We start from the raw sequence: 22,452 nt of genomic DNA on the forward strand, positions 1-22,452 counted from the left end.
CACGAATAATCGGCGAAGCAAGAAACAAGAACAAGCCGCAGTTTCATTTCAAGACAACACCTACAATTACGCACTAGCAGGGGTGCGTGGGTCGAGGCGGTACCAGCGTTACGACGAGCCGTCTTGACAAACGAGTACGAAGTCAAACCCCACCGGTATACAAAGCCGCACCGAGGTTACTTAGGTTACCGCACGGGTGTTATCAAACGAACACGATTAAACGTACTATACCGTGCGGGCCTGAGTATATCTGTGGTGTCGTGGTGGTGATTGGCTAACCATTCAATAGTGGTCCTTCGAGCCGGATCCTGCAGCAATAGTGGAGTGAATCAAGAAGTGAACATTGCGAGAAGGAAATGCCAGTCACAAGATCACAGAACGGGATGCAGCGAGGGGAATCGACGTTGACTGTTACCTCCGCCACTACGTCCGAAGTCCGGACCACAGGCGAAGAGAAAACGATCGAGCAGTCTACGTCGACGAGCGCAGCCAGCCAATCAGAGCAAGCATTGACTCTGATACCAGCGGGTTATACCCGGCGGGCCGCATCGATAACCGTATCAAAAGCCAGCTCAAGAAGACTAGCCGAGGCCAGAGAAGAGTTGGCTCGCTGCGAGCTGCGGGAAGCGCAGGCTGCAGCACACCTGGCCAGATTACGATTAGAAGCAGAAACGGAAGAGGAAGACTCCGTTATAGAAGACGTCAATGATGAACATGAAGAAAAGGTAGCAAATTGGATGCGCTCATCGGAACAAAAGCCAGAAGAAATAGAAACAAAGAGCGACATCCGAGCAATAGCCGACGCAATAAAGGAAGTCATGACGAACCATGTAATGCCGCAACCGAAATACATTCAAGAGCTGCCAATATTTGAAGGGGACAGCTCCGAATGGACGGCGTTCCGGGTAGTATACGAAGATACGTATCCCATGTTCTCGGACATTCAGAACATGGCGCGGCTACGCAAAGCGATAAAAGGCACGGCGAGAGAGAGTATTAAGAGCCTCTTGTACTCAGAAGCGAAGCCAGAAGAAGTCATTAACGCTTTACGCCGAAGATTTGGTAGACCAGACGCATTGGTGTTAGCCGAACTTGAGAAATTAAAAGCGCTTCACAGAACAACGGAAAATCCCAGCGACATATGCGTTTTCGCAAGCCAGATAAACAACAGTGTGGCCGCCATAAAAGGATTGAAGAAACCGCAATACCTGTACTCACCGGAAATCATTAAAATTATCATAGAAAAGATGCCCGCGATTCTGAGGTTCAGATGGTACGACTACACGGCTGCGAGGGGAGAGGAATCGTTCTCAGATATTCAAACAATAAGCAACTTCCTGAATTTAGAAGCGGATAAATGCGGCGCATTCGCGATACTTGAACACAGCAAAAGTGTACGACCGAGCGCAACGATAAGAAGACCGGCGAAGCAAACTACTTTTAATATTGCTGAAAAGAGTAGACCAGAAGAAATCAAGTGCCCAGTTTGTGAAGGCAACCATAAGCTCAAAGACTGCCAAGGATTTCTGAATGCAGCAGTCAACGATAGATGGCAAACGGTTAAGAGGCTTAAAGTTTGCTTCAAGTGCTTAGTTGGAAAGCACCGGAAAGAAAAATGCCGAAGACCACCGTGCAAGTTGTGTCAGAGATGGCACCACAGCTTATTACATGTGACATCGGAGAGCGAACAATGTCATGAAGAGGCAGCGACCAAGACAGCGACGGTCCATACAATTAGAACACCGAAAGCTATTTTAAAGATGCTTAAGGTGGAGATCTATGGACCGACTGGGAGCAAACAAGTACTGGCGCTGCTAGATGAAGGCTCAACGGTGACACTGCTTGACGAAAATGTGGCTGCTAGCATCGGTATTAAGGGTCCTCGCGAAACCTTAAATATAGAAACTATTGGCGGAGGACAAATGAAAAATCACGACTCAATGATTGTAGATGTCAAAGTGAAAGGGATAAGACAATGCGAGAAGAGCACACTTAAGCGGGCAAGGACTATCAAGGAGCTGAAATTAACCCCACAACTTATCGATAAAACACGACTTAAGAAGTGTTTGCACTTGCGGGGTTTACTGCAAGACGTGTGCTACGAAGCTGAGGCGCCGAAGCTGCTCATTGGCCAAGACAATTGGGAACATATTGTCTCATTACAAATACGACATGGAAAGCCAGGGCAGCCGGTGGCATCAAGAACAAAGTTAGGATGGGTTATCCATGGTTACGATAGCAACGGTGTGTCTCCGATCAATTATGTAAACACATGTGCACATGCAAGAGTCGTCGAAGACAAAATAAATCAGCCAGTGAGAGAACACTTTAATATTAAGTCTTTGTGGGTTCAGCCGAAGAAGCCTTCAACGCCTATAGAACAGCGCACACTAGAAATATTGGAAAGAAATAGTCAACAATTGGAAGACAGATCCGAGGTCGGACTGTTGTGGAAAAGGAAAGACGTACAACTTCCAAACAATTTCTCAGCGGCCTTCAACAGATTTCAAAGAATAGAAAAATATCTGCCTGAGGACGCTAAGTTTAAAAACGAATATAGCACGCAAATAGATCTGTTGAAAAGCAACTACGCTGAAGAAGTAATTGTCGACTGCGCATCGAACAAAAAGTGGTACCGGCCTCACTTCCCAGTGAAGAAAAAGCTAAGAATTGTGTTCGACGGTGTAGCCAATCACAACATAGTGAGCCTCAACGACATTCTGCTGTCCGAACCGGACTTCAGGACCGGTCTACAGTCAATATTACGAGTGTCACTGCGAGTACGTCAAGAACTCGTATCGATAGCGGCCGATAAAAAAGAAATGTTTCTGCGAGTAAAAATGTGTGAAGAAGACAGAAACAGTCTTAGGTTCCTTTGGCGAAGAGACAAGAAAGCGCTAGTGAAGGATAACAGAATGTTATCAGTGATTTTAGGAGCTGCGTCACCTTGTGCCACGATTAATATAAAAAACAAAAATGCAAAGGCCTTCGTACATAAATATCCAGAAGCAGTGCAAGCAATAGAGAAATATCGCTATATGGATGACTATTTGCAAAGTTTTCACTGTCTCGACGATTACCAACGAGTTATACAGCCAGTGAACTTGATCCACATGAAAGCGCACTTTGAGTTACGAGGATGGGCGTCGAACAAAAGAGTGATCGTTGAAGACAATACCGAAGCTCGGAAAAGCTACATAGAGCATATCGGTAGAATAAAAGACAATCGGCTGCCGCGATGTGTGTCACTATTCTGCACTGAGGGGGAGCTGCATACTGTCGCAGACGCGAGTGAGACAGCGTATGCAGCCGCAACTGGAGGAAATGGAAAATACTTAGTGAACCTCGTTGATGCCAAGTCGAGAGTAAAGTCTCGGAAATCAATATGTACGCCGAGACTTGAACTGCAGGCAACCTTGTTGGAAACAGAACACATAGACAATTTTAGACCAATAACGAACCTAGCTGACAATTCGAAAAGGGAGGCGCTAAAACCAAACTACATTCTCATTGGACGATCGAGTGGAGCTGCGCGCATACTACATTTTCCTGATGCAAAGCTGGTGGGCAGAAAAGATTTGAAGTCCGTCCAACGACTCTCTGATCACTTTCGGAAGAGATTGCTACGGGAGTACTTGCCAAAACTACTGCCCAGGAAAACGACTAGACTACAGAAAGGCGAGCTGCTGCAACCAAGCGACGTGGTTTTTATCGTAAATCGCACGCCACCACGATGCACTTGGCCGAGGGGAATCATCGAAACTACATACCCCGGGCCCGACGGAATAACCAGAATCGTGGACGTCGCAACCAAAGGGGGAGTGTTACGAAGACCATCGTCGAGGATCCTGATCTTGGTGCCTGCGGAGTCGCCGTGCAGGAACGACGGTGCTACGCACGAGGGGGAGAATGTTGGCGACTCATAAATAGAAATAGAAATATATAAGTTAGGTTTGAAAATTGTAACTCTATAAATAGAAATTAAGTGCGAGTGTTAAGAGTTATAGGTTAGACAAAATATGTATACAGATTTAAGTGAGAAATATGGTTCAGTTATGAATGTAAATATATTAAATAAATAAATAGAATACTTCGCCGAATAAAAGAGTCACAGCTCTCGACGCGGTATACCGGCGCAAATGTATGTAAGCGTAGCTCTCGTCGCGGTATACTTGCGTAGTACTTAAGCTCGGCGCGGGCGAGTCTCGGGGCAGTCTCGGTTCAGACTTGACACGGTGCACACGCGCAGTCTCGGTTCAGACGTGACACGGTGCAGACGCGCGTAGAGACTCGACTCTTTCCTTTATCCCGTGACAACGAGCTGTGATCCACGAATAATCGGCGAAGCAAGAAACAAGAACAAGCCGCAGTTTCATTTCAAGACAACACCTACAATTACGCACTAGCAGGGGTGCGTGGGTCGAGACGGTACCAGCGTTACGTCGAGCCGTCTTGACAAACGAGTACGCAGTCAAACCCCACCGGTATACAAAGCCGCACCGAGGTTACTTAGGCTACCGCACGGGTGTTATCAAACGAACACGATTTAAACGTATTATACCGTGCGGGCCTGAGTATATCTGCGAGTGTCGACGGTGGGTGATTGGCACCCAATCAATACTTGTGTGATTATATACGTATACAATTGTACTTAGGCTCGTTCAGTATATTATCTGTAATTGAGGATTAATAACGCTGAGTAAGGAAAGAATAGAAAATAAAAGATTCTTCAGTAACCACCGTATCTATAGAAATTTTGCTGAATTATTTTTAAAATAAAATTTTCATGGATGAAATGTTTACAGCTTTTAAAATTTGAAATTAATAATTTTATCACCTATATCTAATGCAATAATTTAATTTTTCAACCGCTAAGGGAAGCAACTCAATTTGTCGGATATACAAAAACAGTTGAGGATTTCTTGGTTTATGACCAGAATATATTTTTATTATTTTTACTTATTTTATTATTACCAGGTATATTTTCTTTTTATCAGTTTCCAAAGGCAGTCACGAAGAGTGATATTTGTGTTCTTCGTCGGAAAGCACGATTTGGACGCGTTCAGAAGACCAAATAGAGTCGACATAGCGTTTTTAGTAATTATTATTTTTATATTCCTTGATAAGATTATTATTTGTTGAAGCTCAACTGAAATAAAAGTACTAACTATCCCCTACATTCCAAGGAGTCTTAATCTAAAAATACCTAGTCGTCGTCTTATCCACTTTATGGCTTGAAATTGGATTTGTACTCGACTGTACTCGGAGTTTCGTAAAACCACTTTTCTACTCGCAAACTCAGATTGCTCACTATGCTGCAAGTTGAAAATTACTTTCTCTGTCGTTTTGATTCTTTTACCGTTTTTATGTGAGATTAATACTGTGAAAATGTAAACTGTTAGTATTTAAATGTAATTTTAAATTCACGCATTCTTTATTTACGTATAAGACAAATTTTCTTTTCATGATCTTGGCATTTCCAATATGTACCAATATTATTTCATGGCGTTAATTATGCAGTAGTTATAAAATAAAATAGCTCATTGAATTTCATGTCAGTCTCTTGGTGACTGAAAATGTTGAAAAGCACTCGAATTAGATAATGTAATAATTGTGCTTTAATATCGTTTTATTTAAGCGTGTACTCGTGTAAATAAAATACAATATTGTGCTTTCTTCGTATAATCCAGTAGATTAAGTAGCCAATATAATCGGCTTATGAGAACAAATTTTTCGATAGGGTAAGATGACTAATTAAAGGTAATGAGACCGTTATGCAACATGCGACTTTTGTGCATTTTTTTTTATCTTTCGCTTTATTTCCCGTTTGTAAAAAAAGCTACACTATCAATAGAGAAAAGCTATTTAATACATTGAATACTATTGTTTTATTATAACGCATTATATAGTAAAATAAAGTGATTTAAATATCACAAAAAATATGACTACATAATCAAAGGAATTGACATTTTTTATTTTAAAAAGGTAGACTATGCTAACTTTAGGATGGCGGTTTTTTGTGACGGTGTGCGGGCGCATTGTAAAAATTTACTACCAAAAATATTCCCTAAAGCGCCAAAAGAAGTATAACTTCAAAAAGAATCCTAAGATCTACAGATACCATTTTACTTTCCATACATTGAGATATCCATTGTATAAATTTGATTTACAAGGGTGATTAAACTTTAGACGGTGATGATAATTGCAAATTGAGACTTTTGCTTTGAAATAGACTCAGGCGTTTCTTGTTGTCTGGAAACTTTCTGTCCCTGCGAAACTAGTATTAAATTTTATTCCCACAATAAAACTAACCAAGGTATTCCTAAGATAAGAATCAAATACATTTTTTTCTTACTGTTATTACAATTCAGTTCTATATCTGAATTGGATTTTAAAATTATTCAGAAATTATATTTGTCTGCAGAAGTGGAAATTTTTGATCCTGTGTCATCAATGGTTATATAGCCCATATTTGTGTTCTGTATCTATTTCGTGCTTATGCGTCCAACTTCAAGCACGCGGATCTACTACTAATTACTAACATTGATATATTTTACAATAATCTTCCAACTAACCGTAACTTTGTGGAATATACTCTTAATGAGGTTTGAGTTTCCATTTAGTTTTAGTTATTATTTGGTGGTTTCTTGATTTTCCTTTTCTAGCTTGCTTTTGATATATTATTATTTTTTTTTTATAGAACAGGGGGCAAACGGGCAGGAGGCTCACCTGATGTTAAGTGATACCGCCGCCCATGGACACCCTCAATGCCAGAGGGCTCGCGAGTGCGTTGCCGGCCTTTTAAGAATTGGTACGCTCTTTTCTTGAAGGATTGAATTATAATGTGTGTTTAAAGCTTGTGATGTCATATTTTCTTGTATTATATACACGTTGTTTTATAACTTATAAATAAATTAATGTAAAGAGATCTCATAGTGTTATTTTTAAAGTAACGTATAAATTAATATATAAAATAAAGTTACATGCGTAGCTCCAGCCGAAAGCTAGCAAAAATAACTTAATAGATACGAAATATACCAGTTGCCACTGAAGTTATTCCGGATCAATTCAACTGAGGATCCTTTAACAAAAGAGCGTGCCAATTATTAAAAGGCCGGCAACGCACTTGCGAGCCTTCTAGCAATGTAAATGTCCATGGGCGTCGGTATTACTTAACATCAGAGTCTCCTGCCCGTTTGTCCCCTATTACAAATAAAATATAAGTTACATTAATGATACGTAAAGGACTTCGAAACATTTTGTATATTTTAGTTAACAAAATTCAAAGGGAATATTTCATAATTAACTTTAGGTTACCCTTGCCCAGGTGAAATATTAAGATTTGATCGAAATTAATGATAATTGCGTTACAAGCATGAACCGGCACTTTATAAATTATTTGCTAGTAAAACGGTGCCTAGTTTTCAGTTTCTAAAGCAGGCATGACCTGTGTTTCCATTTGGGTTCATTTGGTTGAAGTGTGATTTACCGTATTCCTCGATAAACCATCTACCACCATATACCAAGCGTACGTCGGTAGTAGTTGGAATGTTTATATGATATACAGTACCTGGATGACCGGTTTTTTTTTTATAAATTGTGTTTTGTGTGAAACGCTCGTTTAAAGATATAAGATATATAGAGAAAAAGAAAGATATATTTATTGTCGTATATAAGATACAGGCACCACTTACACCAGACAAGAAGACAGAGGGTAAGCCTAAGTAATCCTCGGTACTCTTTTAAAAAAGCAAATCATCAAACACACTTATTTTAAAACAAATATCGTAAATTAATTAGAAGTAGCCTGTCTAGCACTAGTCCCAGGCTTTTTTCATCATACATGTACAAAGCGAGCGCTTGTAAGAACTCTGAGCCACACTCAAATATAGAGTGTGTATACACACACACTCATTCACATATACATTCATTTACGCATACTTAAAATTATTATATGAATTTTGATTGATTTGCTAAGATTACTGTTCTTAAAAATAAATTTAAACCACGGAATAATTGTAATCTAAACAAGATATATGATGAATGGTATATTATTATTTTTATTAATTGTAGGGGTGAATAAACAATTAGAAAGGTTATACTATATACTTTAACGAATAATATAAGTAAAAAATTATCAAATGCCCCAAAAATTAAGAATATACGAAGAATTAGGAATATAACGAAATTTAAAAAATAAATACACCTATTTCGAACAATGAGAAATTCTAGTAAACTCTTCAGCTTTATATACGTACTATTAGTACTGTCAAGTGTTGTAAATTTTCTTAAAATTTCTATGTGCACTTTTAACATTGCTGTGTTAAAAGTGCGGCGGAGAGTCTTTAACCCAAAATTTGAAAACATTAATGACTTTCATCAGTGTTGTTTTATTTAACCAATATTTGCGACATTTCAGTATTAAATTAGATTAGAAAATAAGTTGTATCAAGTTGTTAAAGATTTAAACCTTTCTCTTAAGCTCAATAGATGGACTTTACAAAGTGTACATAGGATAAAGGCATAATCCTAGTGAGAAGGTGCTAAATCAAATTGAATAGGCGTTCAACCGAATCAATGGTTTGACGCCCTTTACTTAAACTAGTTATACATTAATTAGTGAAGAGGGATTACTTAACTGTTGTTGTATAAGTAGCGACAGTTAACGTGCTATTTTTAATGTTAATAAAACGAAGATTATTTAAAGAATTGTTGTTTTTATTACAATAATAAAGTTTGTAAGTAAGTATTGAAGATGATAATTTTCCTTCGTTACTTTTTTATAGCTTATTTTATCTGGTATGATGATGATGATGTCCTTGGTGCGTGGACAAAACAGTAATTACATGGAGAGGCCCAGTCAAACGCTACAGAGGCGGAACTTACTCTGCTTACTGAAGGGATGATGACATCAAAAAACTCGCTGGTCCCCAATGGATGCAAATAGCTCGGGGTTCACAATGATGGCAAGTCTTGAAGGATGCCTTCACTAGAGAGGGTTCCTGATAACTGACTGAAGAATATATTTACTAATATATGATAATAAGTGTAATAGGAAGGTTTAAAAAAACTAAAAGGTTAAAAAATAACAAAAAAAAGTTTGTGATAAAAATGGCCTGGTTTCTCTAATATAATTGTAACGTTCTAGAACTTATTTTTTGTACGGGAAAAGTAATACTGAAGAAAAATCTTTCCCATGCCTAATTTAAAACTTTGCAAAACTAGAAATGTAAATTCATTCAAGCTGTACTTACATAAAGGTTCATTTCGTTTGAAGTGATTTTGCCCGGAAAATTTGTACAGGAGTTTCAAATATGTTGTCACGAAGCCCTTACATTAGTTTCGTATTATTTATTTAATGCAATATTTTTATGACACTAATTCAATAAGGGTATAAACGGGCTTTGTGAACTGTATTCTTTGACGCTTTCTACATTGAGGCAAATGGGGCACTTTTGTACAAAAATGGTACCGATGTTTCGACAAAAGACAATTTTTTTCTTATCCATACGCAATTTTCTAATTAGGACGCAACGTTTGTGTGATACATAACAAAGTTATCTGCAAGTAACTAATTCGGATTGATATCGATACGCATAATATGTACATAACAATGCTGCATATAAAAATAATAATAAAAGCTATTTCGTAACAATATAATATGTATGCATGTGTGTATAGGTATCCTCTGCAAGCCCAAACGGGGTCAAGATCTTGACTTTTGTAAATCATATAATATTGCCTAATTTTTTTGTAATATATTTCGAACTGATTTTCATGACCTTAACATTAGTTTTCCCTTAATTATTTTACTTGCTGACCCGGCTTGAACTTCGTTCCGCCTAACAGTAATAATAACGAGTTAACTTTAGGTAAAGTTATGATTTAATTAAGGTAATAACATTAATACATTTTTTGCAAATACAGAATTGTTTTATTGTTTGCCATTGCGAAAGAAGAATGGCAGTTTTACATATTAGGCCTCTTCTTTTAGTACCAATATTGCGATACTGCATGTTAAAGCACTTTCTGATGTACAAATTTTTTGATGAAAACACATGTCTTCGATCAAGATCAAAGCCTGGTTATGCATCTCCTCATTGAAGGCACCACATGCTGTTTGCATTCGTAAAATTAATCTACCAAAAAAGAGATATCTAACATCGGTTCAGCCGATCTCGAGTTGTGTAACTCACACGACTTCGTTTTATTTATTTATATACAAATTAAGAATAAATTTGGTAAATGTATAATATTTCAGTGTTAATTGTAATTGAATTTTTGTATGCATTGCTTGTTTTATTTAATTTTTTATGTTTTTTACACTACTGGGTTGACTGGAAAAGATCGCTTGTTAGAGATAAAGCCAACCGTTGCATCCATAATAATTTATGTTTTTTTTTTATTTGTAATTAAATTTTAATAAATAAACCTCCTGCTACAGTTTGGGAACTACGAAATAGTAGAAATCTACCCCTTTATTGAATAAGGTACAATCAGAATTTATAAGTTACTAGCGGACTCGACAGACGTTGTCCTGTCTGATATTTCAAGCAATTAGGATATGGAACAACCAGATTAGTTGCAGTATAAATAAATAACCTAGATACCGAGTGCAGCGCCATCTGCCGGGCTGATTTGTTAATCTAAACCATCCAGTGCGCCATCCAAACGCATACAAAAAATACATTTAAATCGGTGTAGCCGCTTAAGAGGAGTTCCGTGACATACAATGATGTAATGCAATGTAATAATATTTCAATACATTTATAAAAGCCACCATAAATTTGCTATCTTAACAACAGTCAGGTTTACGTAATGTGATGGTGAATTATTGTTCAATTTTTGAATTTTCCGCGCAATTTTCTTAATTATTTTCTTTCTTAAAAACCTACTCCTGACAATAATAAACACAACAAAAAAGAATAAGCAAAATCGGTCGACCGTTCACGTGTAATGCCGTGACGAAGGGAAATAGAGATTTATTTTATGTTATTTTTATTATTATTATTATAGATTTCGCTGTTTTCAATACAAGTTATATCAGAAGCAAAGATAATTTAAGCAAGCTCATTGTAGTATCTTTGTCTATCTAGCTATCACTGTAACAGTAACTTTGTCCAAAGTTGGCTTTAACTTTCATCCTTACCTTTGGGAAGAAAATAAAAGTTCTGAAAATGCCGTATATTAAGCTAAGCCTGCAAAACCATTATAATAACAAAATAACCTCATAATTTACACATTGCATGTTTATACTCGTTAATGGACATAGTAATGGGTAAAAATATAGAACGCGGGAAAATAATATAAACATTAAAACATTGCATTGCACAGCGAAATTTATATAATATTTTAATTCGTGGATCGAAACGCAAAATAATAAGTATCACGTATCTCTCCGTTACACCTGCAAAATGCGCAGGAATCTCTGAATTTCTGGAAGGAGCTAGGCTGCCTTAGACAAAATAGACATCTTAGTATGAAAACTGAATCTAGTGTCGAGTCTTTAGAATAAATAATAAATGTAGCTATGTAGCACAGTCTTTACAATGTTGGGCAATTATTTGATATAAATATTTTAATCTTTATTTCTTACCAATATGTATGTGATCAAAACAGGACAGAACTTTACAGGTTTTAATGCAATGAATGAGACTTGACCTAGTGGCTTCAGCGTGCGACTCTCATACCTGAGGTCGTAGATTTGATCCCCAGCTGTTCCTCAATGGACTTTCTTTCTATGTGCGCATTTAACATTTGCTCGAACGGTGAACGAAAACATCGTGAGGAAACCGACAAGTCTTAACAAAAAGTCGACGATGTGTCGGCACTCGAGGCTGATCACCTACTTGCCTATTAGATTTAAAAATGATCATGAAATAGATTCAGAAATCTGGGGCCAAGACCTAAAGAGGTTGTAGCGCCACTGATCTTTTTTAATGAGACTTCACGACTTGTATGAAAATTAGAATATACGAGAACATGTGCGTGTAATTTGATTCATGCGATTTGATATTGTGAGTTCTATTGTTTGCCTTTACCTACTTCGAATTACGTAATTTTTAAGAAGGCTCGTTTTATGGCTTGTGTACTTAGAATTTGTCACGGCTCTACTTGTGAAACTGTGACGCAAGCTTGCGCGTCATTTGTTTTAGGGTCAATTAAAATTAAATTATACGCCGCTACAAATATAACTTAGTTTACAAAGATATTCATTAGCTTGTTCCAAAAAAATTGTGTAAATAAAACGAAGGAAAGCTTAATTTTACAATGTATTTTTAAAGATTTGTTGTATGCGTAGTATATATTTGAGTATGGCTTTACATGTATATCTAAGTATTAATCTAAAAAATTGCTAAGCCCTCCCAAGGGTTCACTGTCCCCTCATTATTTTTAGTTCCACCCACCCCGAGGCCGAAAGGAGCACTCGCTGACGTCCGCAAAAAATAAACACCTCGAGTCGACGTTGAAGAGCCGTAACCTAGGACTGCAAAATCTTTATCCTCACAGGCGTTCGACTGAAACTGCTTCCAACTCTTACATTTTACTCCAATAATCGATTTAGGTGTTTCTACACTCTCTAAATACAATTTAGCAGCGCGTAAATGACTACAGGAAGGCATTATACAACCTGGCTGCATCGGCCCACCACCATTCACGTAAAAGTCTGTGTGACCCAATGCCTCTGTTATGCCTTGGACCAGTTTATTTGTATGTATTATGTCTACGTACTCCGCGTCCATTTTGTCTAACCTCTGTTCTGAATACGCTGACGAAAAACACGGCCCAGCTGGGTCCAGCCCTGAAATGCGTCCAAGCTTGGCCATTTTGTATCGTTGAAAATATTTTCCAGCCCATCCAGCGATGTGGGCGCCTAAACTTATACCTAGTAGGTGGAAGTCGGCAGCGTTCGCGCCAAAGTCCTCTAAATTCGCCAGTAAATTAGCCAGCCTCTTGCCGATTAAGCGAGCATTGTGAACTGACACCAAGTAGTTTTTGTTCATCATTTCCTCGGAATCCACTAGGAGTACGTTAAACATTTTTTTCTCATTATACGCTTTCGCCAAGTCTAAAGATACTGATGATTGGGCATTATCTCTGTAACCGTGTATGATGATCTTAGTTTGCTTTGTTATGTCAAATATATCCGGTTTTATGAGAGCCTTATAAGAGTTATCAATGGGAAAACTTGTCATCTCATCTCCATTTAAAAAATATATTTTCATTGTTGATAAAATTTCATTTTGGCTATTCATTGAAGCGTGTTGTAGGCTCATCAACGCTCTACCTGTAACGTTTAAATATAAATTTGCAGAAACAGAAACATTCAATTCAATTTAGTCTCGGAGTATAATAAATATTTGCCATTTAGTATCTTTGTGAAATATATTGCAAGCGTAAAATCAATATAAGAATTGCAAAATGTCAGCGAAAGAAATCAATTCATAAACGCAAACTCGCAACGGTGATTGAGAACTTTACAAATTACTATAAAAATATCTAAATTTACATATTATTTATAAATATATCTTTGGTCATAGATGATGAGATAATGATAAGAACATTTTTGCTCAGTATATCTTATTAATACATCGAGTGTTTCATATTTTAAAAGTGTTCAAGATTTCTTAATAATTTAATTGTCCTTTAAAATAATTAAATTGCCTTTATCACATTCTGACCTAAGGCCACAGATATATTACATTAAAATTACTACTCACAAAAACGTTACCGCGTAAAATACAGTACATTGCATAAAGATATCAATCTAAGCCATACTAATTGAATTGCCAAAATATTCCCACGATTAAACCTGTACATTCAAATCCAGACAGGGTCACACACAAGGTCACTTACATGCACCAGACAATCTGGAGTATAAATTTTCGGCCAAGGTATCGAACTGCGCGCTGACCCGCACTGTTGTGGCTACCAAGAGCAATGTAACGGTTAACTGGTGCATGGCAAGCCACGGTCAGTATGCCACTGCGAGAGAAAGGTCTGACCGCACTGGCTGGAGGGGATTATCTCGTGCAATTGTACACGCGATTGTTACGTCATGGCCCTGGGTCGCCAGACCTGCATGTTGAGTCGCCTTTTGTTTTCATGTCAAAAACTACTGTTTGCATTGTAAACAAAAATAATAATGAACGGAATTATTATAATAGTCAGTTTTGAAAATAATTAGGCTTAACTTACAAATGAATTAAAAAAATATTTATGAATTACGAATGTATGCAATACATGAATATTTTTTTTAGTAATATACATACAGGTGTCCCATACATCAGCGTCAAGCTGACAGCAGATGATAGGTATAGTGATAGATAGTGGCTAACCCCGGAAAATTATAAAAATGTCATTTATTTCTAATATCACTATAATGTCGTCAAAAATATATGTTACTAATCTAATCCACTCTGTGATGTTATTTCTTTTATTATGACTACAATTATTTAGTTTTCAATTGTTTTTTACTTCCATATACATTTTGTATACCCTTACCAACCACAAGATACGCCAGATCTGTGGCCGAGAAGCTAAACAAAGTGTCAAATCTCCCCTTTCCTAAGATACTTTATATACTTAAGTTCTGGTTGGCTTAGCGTCGTCCGCTGGGCTCGAAGAACAACTAATCCAGTAATACCACTTTCACATTACCATTACTCTTCTTTAAAGATTAGAAATTAATATTATCATAGTACAAAAAAATGCTAACTCAGCGTTTACGTAGGTAATTGCCCAAAGGATTTAATAACCGGTGATACGTTGTTTTAATGTGGAATGAACACAGAAATCACCTGTTAATACATTTTCACAAAACAGACGCGACGGGATTGACTTAGAAATATGAATAATTTTTTTACAAAGCTAAGTAATATTACTTCGATATGTCATTATAACGGTCAACAATGTGAGACTTGAAACAATTTAAGGTTTGCTTGTTAAGTTGTAGACGCTATCTGAGCCCTAAACAATACGAATATAATAATTAGCAAAAAATACAGTTACAAAAGTGGTAGTAACAAATGTGGAAGTTTTATTTTGAACATGACTGTAAACAAGGATCAGAGATAGTATGTGTTGATATTAAATATCATGTACACATATTTAATGTGTGTTAAGTTATTGTTCATTCCATTTATTTGTAATTTCATCTTCGCTACTACTATTCCGTTTGATTAACTATCTTTTCTTTAGATTAGATTACTGGATTTCTTCAGGGACTAATGCCACCTAAAATGACCACCTACTTTTTAATGAATTTCAAATTAAAATATAAATCATATGGATTATTTCAAACGCTCATACGTTTTAATAAAGAAGCATTTATTAAATGCATAAATCATATTTTAATCAGATATATTTATTAAACATATAATAAAACTTATACTTACCGGCTTGTTCAATATATAAATCATATTTTCTTTTAAAATTAATTAAACAGTACTAAACAATAAATAACAAGAGAGCTTTAGTAAATAATAAGGTTGTTTTCATTTTTTAACAAGGACCGAGTGGGTAGATTACAAAAGCAAGCAGGCGATCAATGAAAAAGGAATTCGTGGAAATTCGTATGGTTGTTAATTGCTAAGGGAGAAATAAAATATTCGAAAAATACCAAAAGTTACATGGAACCAGAAATCTAAAATTATATATTACAATAAATAATTACATCGTCGCAAATATAATGTAATGACACCAAAAGTTATTACAAACAGCCCTCAATATTATACAAAGATCAATTTCATTCAATTCAATTGGAGCAGTTACTTTTAGATCGGGTTGATCCCTTGGCGTTGCGTAGAGATGTGGCTTTTCTACCGCAATACCGGGAACTAAGTTTTATCATCAGAGTCGAAGCAGAATTCGTTTTTTTGTTTATAGAACAGGGCAAACGGGCAGGAGGCTCATCTGATGTTAAGTGATACCGCCGCCCATGGATACTCAATGCCAGAGGGCTCGAGAGTGCGTTCCGGCCTTTTAAGAATTGGTACGCTCTTTTCTTGAAGGACCCTGAGTCGAATTGGTTCGGAAATACTTCAATTTCACCCATGTAGCCTCCACGTCTGTCGTTTTACGATTGAACCGTACTATACGTATAAGGATCTATTATAATTTATTAATTAAGCCCATTGCCACATTTCACTGTGGTTTTTATATCTTGTTACAATCGGCCTAAATCTTAACAATTTCAAGTATTTTAATCATTTAATTACGCCCATTGAATTACTTCACTTCAAAGGATTTGTGTTTATATATTGTGTGCCTTTAATCAAACAGCCACTTAACCGTTGTTTGTAGTTCATATTTTTTTAGAACCACCTGCCAACTAAAGTATTTCCGAACCACTTCGACTTAGGGTCCTTTAAGGAAAGAGCTTACCATTTCTTGAAGCCGTCAACGTCTAAAACAAACAAAATCATCTCATGCCCATTTGCAACCTGTGTTAGACAAAAAATTGCATTCGAAGCTTACTAATATTTTCACTTATCGCTTTCGCTTATCGCTTTCGCTTATCGCTTTCGCCTATCGCTTTCGCTTATCGCTTTCGCTTATCGCTTTCACTTATCGCTTTAGCTTATCTAAATATTTGCAGTAGACTTTATTTTTAAGACTTACTAACCTTATCGAAATGTATTGCAATGGCTTCCTTGTTTTACGTCATACCCTACGTTACAACATAAAGTAAAAATTTTCCTCTGTTTATAAAACAGTCACCTAGTTCGTGGTATATGATGACGTGTATAGCTATTGGCCCAATGTGATTCTCAATGGATCGCAAGTGCTGTAAACAAACACGCAAACAACACAATAACATAAACATTCACTAACAGCTTTCAGTTTTGAATCGATTGTATAGTGGTTTGTCGTACATTCAATAGAATAATTCCCGTACTGTTTTGTGGTATAAATTCCATGTATTTAGTTCACTTATTCATATTTTAAAGTATTAAAATTATTTTAATGATTTTGATTTTATAGAGGTTTATAATTCTCAATTTCTGCCGCGCATCACCACGATGTGGAACCGCGCATCACCACGTGTGTGTCTATGGGCGGCGGTGTCACTTAAGGGTAAATCAGGTGAGCCTCCTATCCGTCTGCCTCCTGTAACATAAAAAAAATTAAATACAACTTGTGTACTAAGAGAGTGTACTAGAAATCCTGACTGGATTCGGGAATGCGTTTGAAATTTTTTTGGGCGTCGGTTAGCGTTTTGTTTCCAGTGTTTACCTGCTTTTTTTAAGAGTGTTATAAAAATAAAGAAGCATGATTAGAGTTAGCAAACATATGCTCATTAATGCAACTCGTAGCAGGATATTTTAAGACCATTGAAGCGTTTATACAAAGTTTTCTCGCTAAATCAAGACCATTTGACTCTAAATTTAGACACTAAAACTAACAATGTTCGAACAAAGAGCTTGAAGTGGCGACGGCTTGAGTATATAAGATGTAGTCACTTTAAAGTTTTCGCCTACCGCGATTTATAAATGTAAAATCTTTAAATATTACGTCCTTTTCATATACTTTTAAATCACGGTATTATTAATAGTATACAGTTTATTAAAACCTAAAGATAAGAGTCAAATATACAGTAGTACAAGAAATAATTAAAAATTCTTAAAAAAATTGAAACAAGTTTGATTCCCGTGGGAGTGTACCTTTATTGAACCCATGATTATAAATTTCTTTAAACGCTACTTTTAGTATAAAACACACTCTTCTTATTCAGCATTCGTGAAGCGAAAGAAGTGAAATCAAGTTCACAGATAATTTTTTCATATTTTGATTTTAAAAAAATATGTTACAACAAGCAGACGGACAGGATGTTCAACTAATGTTATCCGGCGCTCATAGACACGCGCACTGCCAGAAGGCTCACAAGCACTCTTTTCTTTAAGGGGTCCTAAGTCGAATTGGTTCGGAAATACTTCAGTGGGCAGTTGGTTCGCGGCAGAAATTATCGTAAGAGACGCTCAGTCAGAACGACGAACATCAAGGTGATATATTATATATAAACTTTACTTGGTAAGGTTAGTATCTGTATCTCCTTATTTTCAGTGTGATGTATTCGTACGAATTAAAGACAATGTTATACATAAATAATATATATCATTGAATTTAGGTTAATAATATATTTATTAATGTCTCGTTTAAGGTACCCAATATTAAAGCCTGAATATTTGATATCGCACATTTCAAATGACAGTGGGTTCACATCTTCTCGTATTTTACCTGAAATTGGAATATTCTACCGCATGAGAGACACCTGGGAATCCAAATTCTTGCTTTATACGTAATTTTATCTCTACAATGTAGTGTTTAATGTTCTGGCATTTCCTATATTTTAGTAAAAAATTGCACCAAATAGGTGCTGAGTGTAATCATAGGTTTATTAATGATGTATTTCAACACATTCCTAGTCTTCTGTTGAACACCTCAACTGTCAGAGTTTCCACTGCATCCATTATTCCACCAGGTCAGTTCGGGATAACTCATTCTGTTCTTCAAGAACAAGAATCTTTATATCCAAGGTGCGTTCGGCAAAATTATTCGAAAGCAAAGAATATGAGATTGGAGTAGGTTCTGAGATTTTAAATTTAGGTTCTGTTTAATTAATGTTTGAATACCTAATTCTTTGATAAGCCTTCTTTGATAATTCTGTGCTTATCAAGTTCAAAACAAACCAAGCCACGTAGAACACTTTATCATATACAGCCAATCGACACTGAATTTACTTGCAAATAAGCATTGGTAATATAAATATATCTGATAAGGTTTTATTACAAATAGTTCTTAAGTTCTGGAATGGGCCATAAAGTCTGCTAAAAGCATTTTCATGATTTCTTACAGAATCCTTAACTTTTTAATTTTTTAATTAAATATAGATTATAAATGATATTTGTAATTAATATATAAATAGCTAATAAACGAAAACTAAAAAAGTATTTTCCTATTTTTGAATTAAAATAAATAAAAAAGCCTATTTATTTCTTGCAAATAACAAAGTAAACTTAATACTATTTATTACATATACATTTTTAAGCAAAGTAAATCATACTAATTTCTTTCATACTTTTTTGTATCTATTCCCTAATTATTTCCTAACTATATCCAAAGTTAAATATTGCAAACTAGAAAAAATAGTTTGTTGTCAATTAAACTTTAAATACTACACGTATAATTTTTATTTTATTTACGCGAAACGCTGGTTCAACGTTGCTTTAATAAACAATATTGACATGATTTATTAACCTCATTGTTATATATTACTATATGTAAGTTATTTTGCAGAATCTAGAAGATTTATAAATTCGAAGTTGTTTTAAGTTTTATGAATAAACGGGCACAGAAAATTTACAGTGCGTATAACCTTGACCAAGTTACAATAATGTCTAGCTTCGTTGGGATTTTGGCCAAGTTTTATGACAACGCATATTTTATTAAAAGATAATATGACTAAGCCTAACAAAAAACGTGGATGAACAGCCTTCAAGCGAGGCTTAAGTTATTTTACGATCATACTCTTATTTATTAAAATTGTTGAGCGTTCAAAGGGAATGTGATTCCACATTATAAATAATAGCCGAACTACCAACTGCCCTAAACATATACTTTCCTTCAACGCTCTTAGCACAGAGTATTAATTGCGCAAATTAATTAATATTTTGTCCCCTAGCGATTTTTCATAAGGCACACAAAAGCCAGCACACAAACTTGTGCAAGTACATTAATGTCGTAGCGTTATAACATACTCGTAGCGATAAGCTACGCGTCTCTCTTGCTACGAAGAGGCATTGTATTGTATTTTCGCAATACACGTTTTGTGTACAAAGAATACAAATCTTACAGATAGTAATAAGCAAAGTGTTTGAATATCAAAGAGCATATCGTAGAGTCGGATAATATAATTATAAAGCCCGCTTAATTAATCACTACTTCTAATATTAATAGAAATACTTGGAGGTTTTATTCAACAATATCCACGGATTATAGATATTCGCTTACTAAACACACTAATTGTGTATTTTATTGAAAGCTATAATATCAAACTTAAAGTATTTTATGACGTAAATAACAGTTCTAATAATAATATAATTTGGTTGTGTTTTGCGATTGACGTCTGTACACTAATACAATACTTAAAAAGAAATCTCAAAACTCGAAGACGGCTGGACCACTTGAACTCTGAGGAAGGTCTGTGGAGAGGAATATTAGTAAAAACGTATTTAATTTAGTACTTAGGTTTTATCCTACATTATATAGAAAAGGCTAAATTTTTCCTTTTTGATCTGTTACTAATAAGTAGGCTATGTAAAAAAAATCAAGTTCGGGTGAAACGAAGTTCAGGGTACTTATAATATTGTATAATTTTCGTAAATTGCACACCTACGCAAATGGAAATGTAAGTTGTGATAAATGTTTTATTATTAATTCCCAAGAAATGAAATCGCAGGCATGAACAACATTTTCCTATTTAGCAAATGAGGCAAAGAAAAAAAACAACAACTGTAATTGCAATACGCGTGAATGTATTCGGCGATATTATTTGGTAGTGATTGTGGGGTAAGTGGCATGACGGCAGCCGTGGGCGGGTGCGCGATGCGCCGCCGCCCGCCCAGCGCTCGAGCCTCAGTGCCTGCCCAACCGTCGCGCCCTTAACACGTTAAACACCAGACACCGCGTATCTGCGCCGGCATAACAAAACGCATGGTTATAGTGCTCTCAACAAGAAAGGTGTAAGTTACATGTGTCGTGAACGCTTTTCACCGCTTGGAATTTCAGTTGCTTGTCCATTTTGAAAGTTTTCGTTTCACTTCCAGTGGTTTTTAATTCAATTTAATTTTTTGTGTAATTTTTAGTTTTTGTAATCACATCATAAAGTTTAAAAATTACGTTTCTATATAGCCATTTTGCGCTAATTATTTTGCGGTCAGCTTAACATTCGTAATATTAATTTTACCATCATTAGGAGTTACGCCATAATGTTAAATTCGTCGTAGGAGTATTTTGAATAATTATTAAAACTTATCATATAAAACCTAATTTTATATTATATACCGGTCAATATTACCAAACGAGAAGCTTTATATATCTGTTCACGTTGTATATAAAAATGTGGGTTATCCATAAGAGATAGACATAATATACCATCACGGAATTTTCTGTAGACCTTTTCAATATGTACAATACTTAGTGCATTATTTTGATAAAACTCATACGGTTTAGCCTGCGTTTGCAATGTAAGCGGAAAAAATGAAATTATTTACGACATCACATTAGAAACCTCAAAAATAACAGTACTTCTCCACTATTTAATGGATGTTATTATACATATAAACCTTCCTCTTGAATCACTCTATCTATTAAAAAAACCGCATCAAAATCCGTTGCGTAGTTTCAAAGATTTAAGCATACAAAGGGACATAGGGACAGAGAAAGCGACTTTGTTTTATAATATGTAGTGATGTGAAGGCGGAATAAAAACTAAATTATTTGCGTAATCCCGCTGAGATGAGATGCTGGTATTTCTTAACATATTTAAACAACAATTATAGAAATACGTAGTTTAATTTATAATTAATATATTTATAAGTTTAGTATAACTCCTAGTATTTATAGCTTGGGTTCGGAAGCTATGTTAACTCATGGGAAGCAAACTATATTTTATAGAGAGTATATTTATAACCAATTTAAAACAACCGAACGAAGTCTACAGAAGTACTTTGTAATTGTTATTTATACATCTCCTTCTTCAAAACCTAATTAGGCGTTCTTCCCAAGCCTAGTATTCCAAGAGGTAGATTTTATTAACCTATGTATTTCTGTATCTATACATTTTGAGGCGTTCATCTTAGATAACACATATTTCTATTGCCAAGAAATCATTTACGTAATTTAATTGATTTATTCGGAGACACTTGAAATTTTATTAAAATTTCTCATAATTCGTGCAATTAATAATATTTTCTCGTGTGTATTTATTCTGATTCATTTAAATTCATAAATAATAATTAACGTGCCAGCGTTCACTTTTTACTCAAAATAATATATTCTCTAAAATCCAGATTTTAAATCTGATATCTGTATCGGTTCAGGATTTAAACTTTTAGATTGGATGATCCATCAACTAAGCTACGAAGTCAATAGCTTAAATACGTAACCAGAGAAATAAGAAACTAAAAGAGAGTTTTTAATAAATATCCTGCTGTAGATTTAAAACTAAACAATTAATTAGTCGTGTATTTAAACATCAAAGCTTATAAATATTTAGCAAATATTTTTATGTGTGTTCAACACCTTGGGTAGTGGAGGAAAAATAAATCGGTATTTCATGATTCAAAAATCGATAACGTGTCAAGGTGTGGCAATTAGGTAGGCCTTAATTTATAAGTATTAATAATAATTATCATAAACAAAACACTAAACACACACAAGTTGGAGATT

General features: G+C 35.5%; 3 protein-coding genes across 3 annotated transcripts in view; 2 read left to right on the forward strand and 1 right to left on the reverse strand.

Moving 5' to 3' along the window:
* Positions 1–356: 356 nt before the first annotated feature.
* Positions 357–3,926, forward strand: LOC123690685. The gene has a single exon (XM_045634553.1). It carries the CDS (start codon positions 357–359, stop codon positions 3,924–3,926), a length of 3,570 nt encoding a protein of 1,189 aa, XP_045490509.1.
* An 8,333-nt stretch (positions 3,927–12,259) lies between these two features.
* On the reverse strand, positions 12,260–13,982 carry LOC110998000 (phospholipase A1-like). Its single transcript, XM_022266405.2, has 2 exons — positions 13,858–13,982; positions 12,260–13,288 (listed from the first exon to the last, which is right to left on the reverse strand). The coding sequence occupies exons 1-2, from the start codon at positions 13,961–13,963 to the stop codon at positions 12,345–12,347; spliced, it is 1,050 nt and encodes a 349-aa protein (XP_022122097.2). The 5' UTR covers positions 13,964–13,982; the 3' UTR covers positions 12,260–12,344.
* A 6,668-nt stretch (positions 13,983–20,650) lies between these two features.
* LOC110998299 overlaps positions 20,651–22,452 on the forward strand; it is an 82,072-nt gene continuing 80,270 nt past the window's right edge. Inside the window, exon 1 of the mRNA XM_045634684.1 lies at positions 20,651–20,744. The gene's annotated coding sequence lies outside the window, so the exon portion shown is untranslated. The remainder of the gene's footprint in view (positions 20,745–22,452) is intronic.

Source organism: Pieris rapae, chromosome 3 (assembly GCF_905147795.1).
Source record: "Pieris rapae chromosome 3, ilPieRapa1.1, whole genome shotgun sequence".
In the NCBI taxonomy this organism is placed as follows: Eukaryota; Metazoa; Arthropoda; class Insecta; order Lepidoptera; family Pieridae; genus Pieris; species Pieris rapae.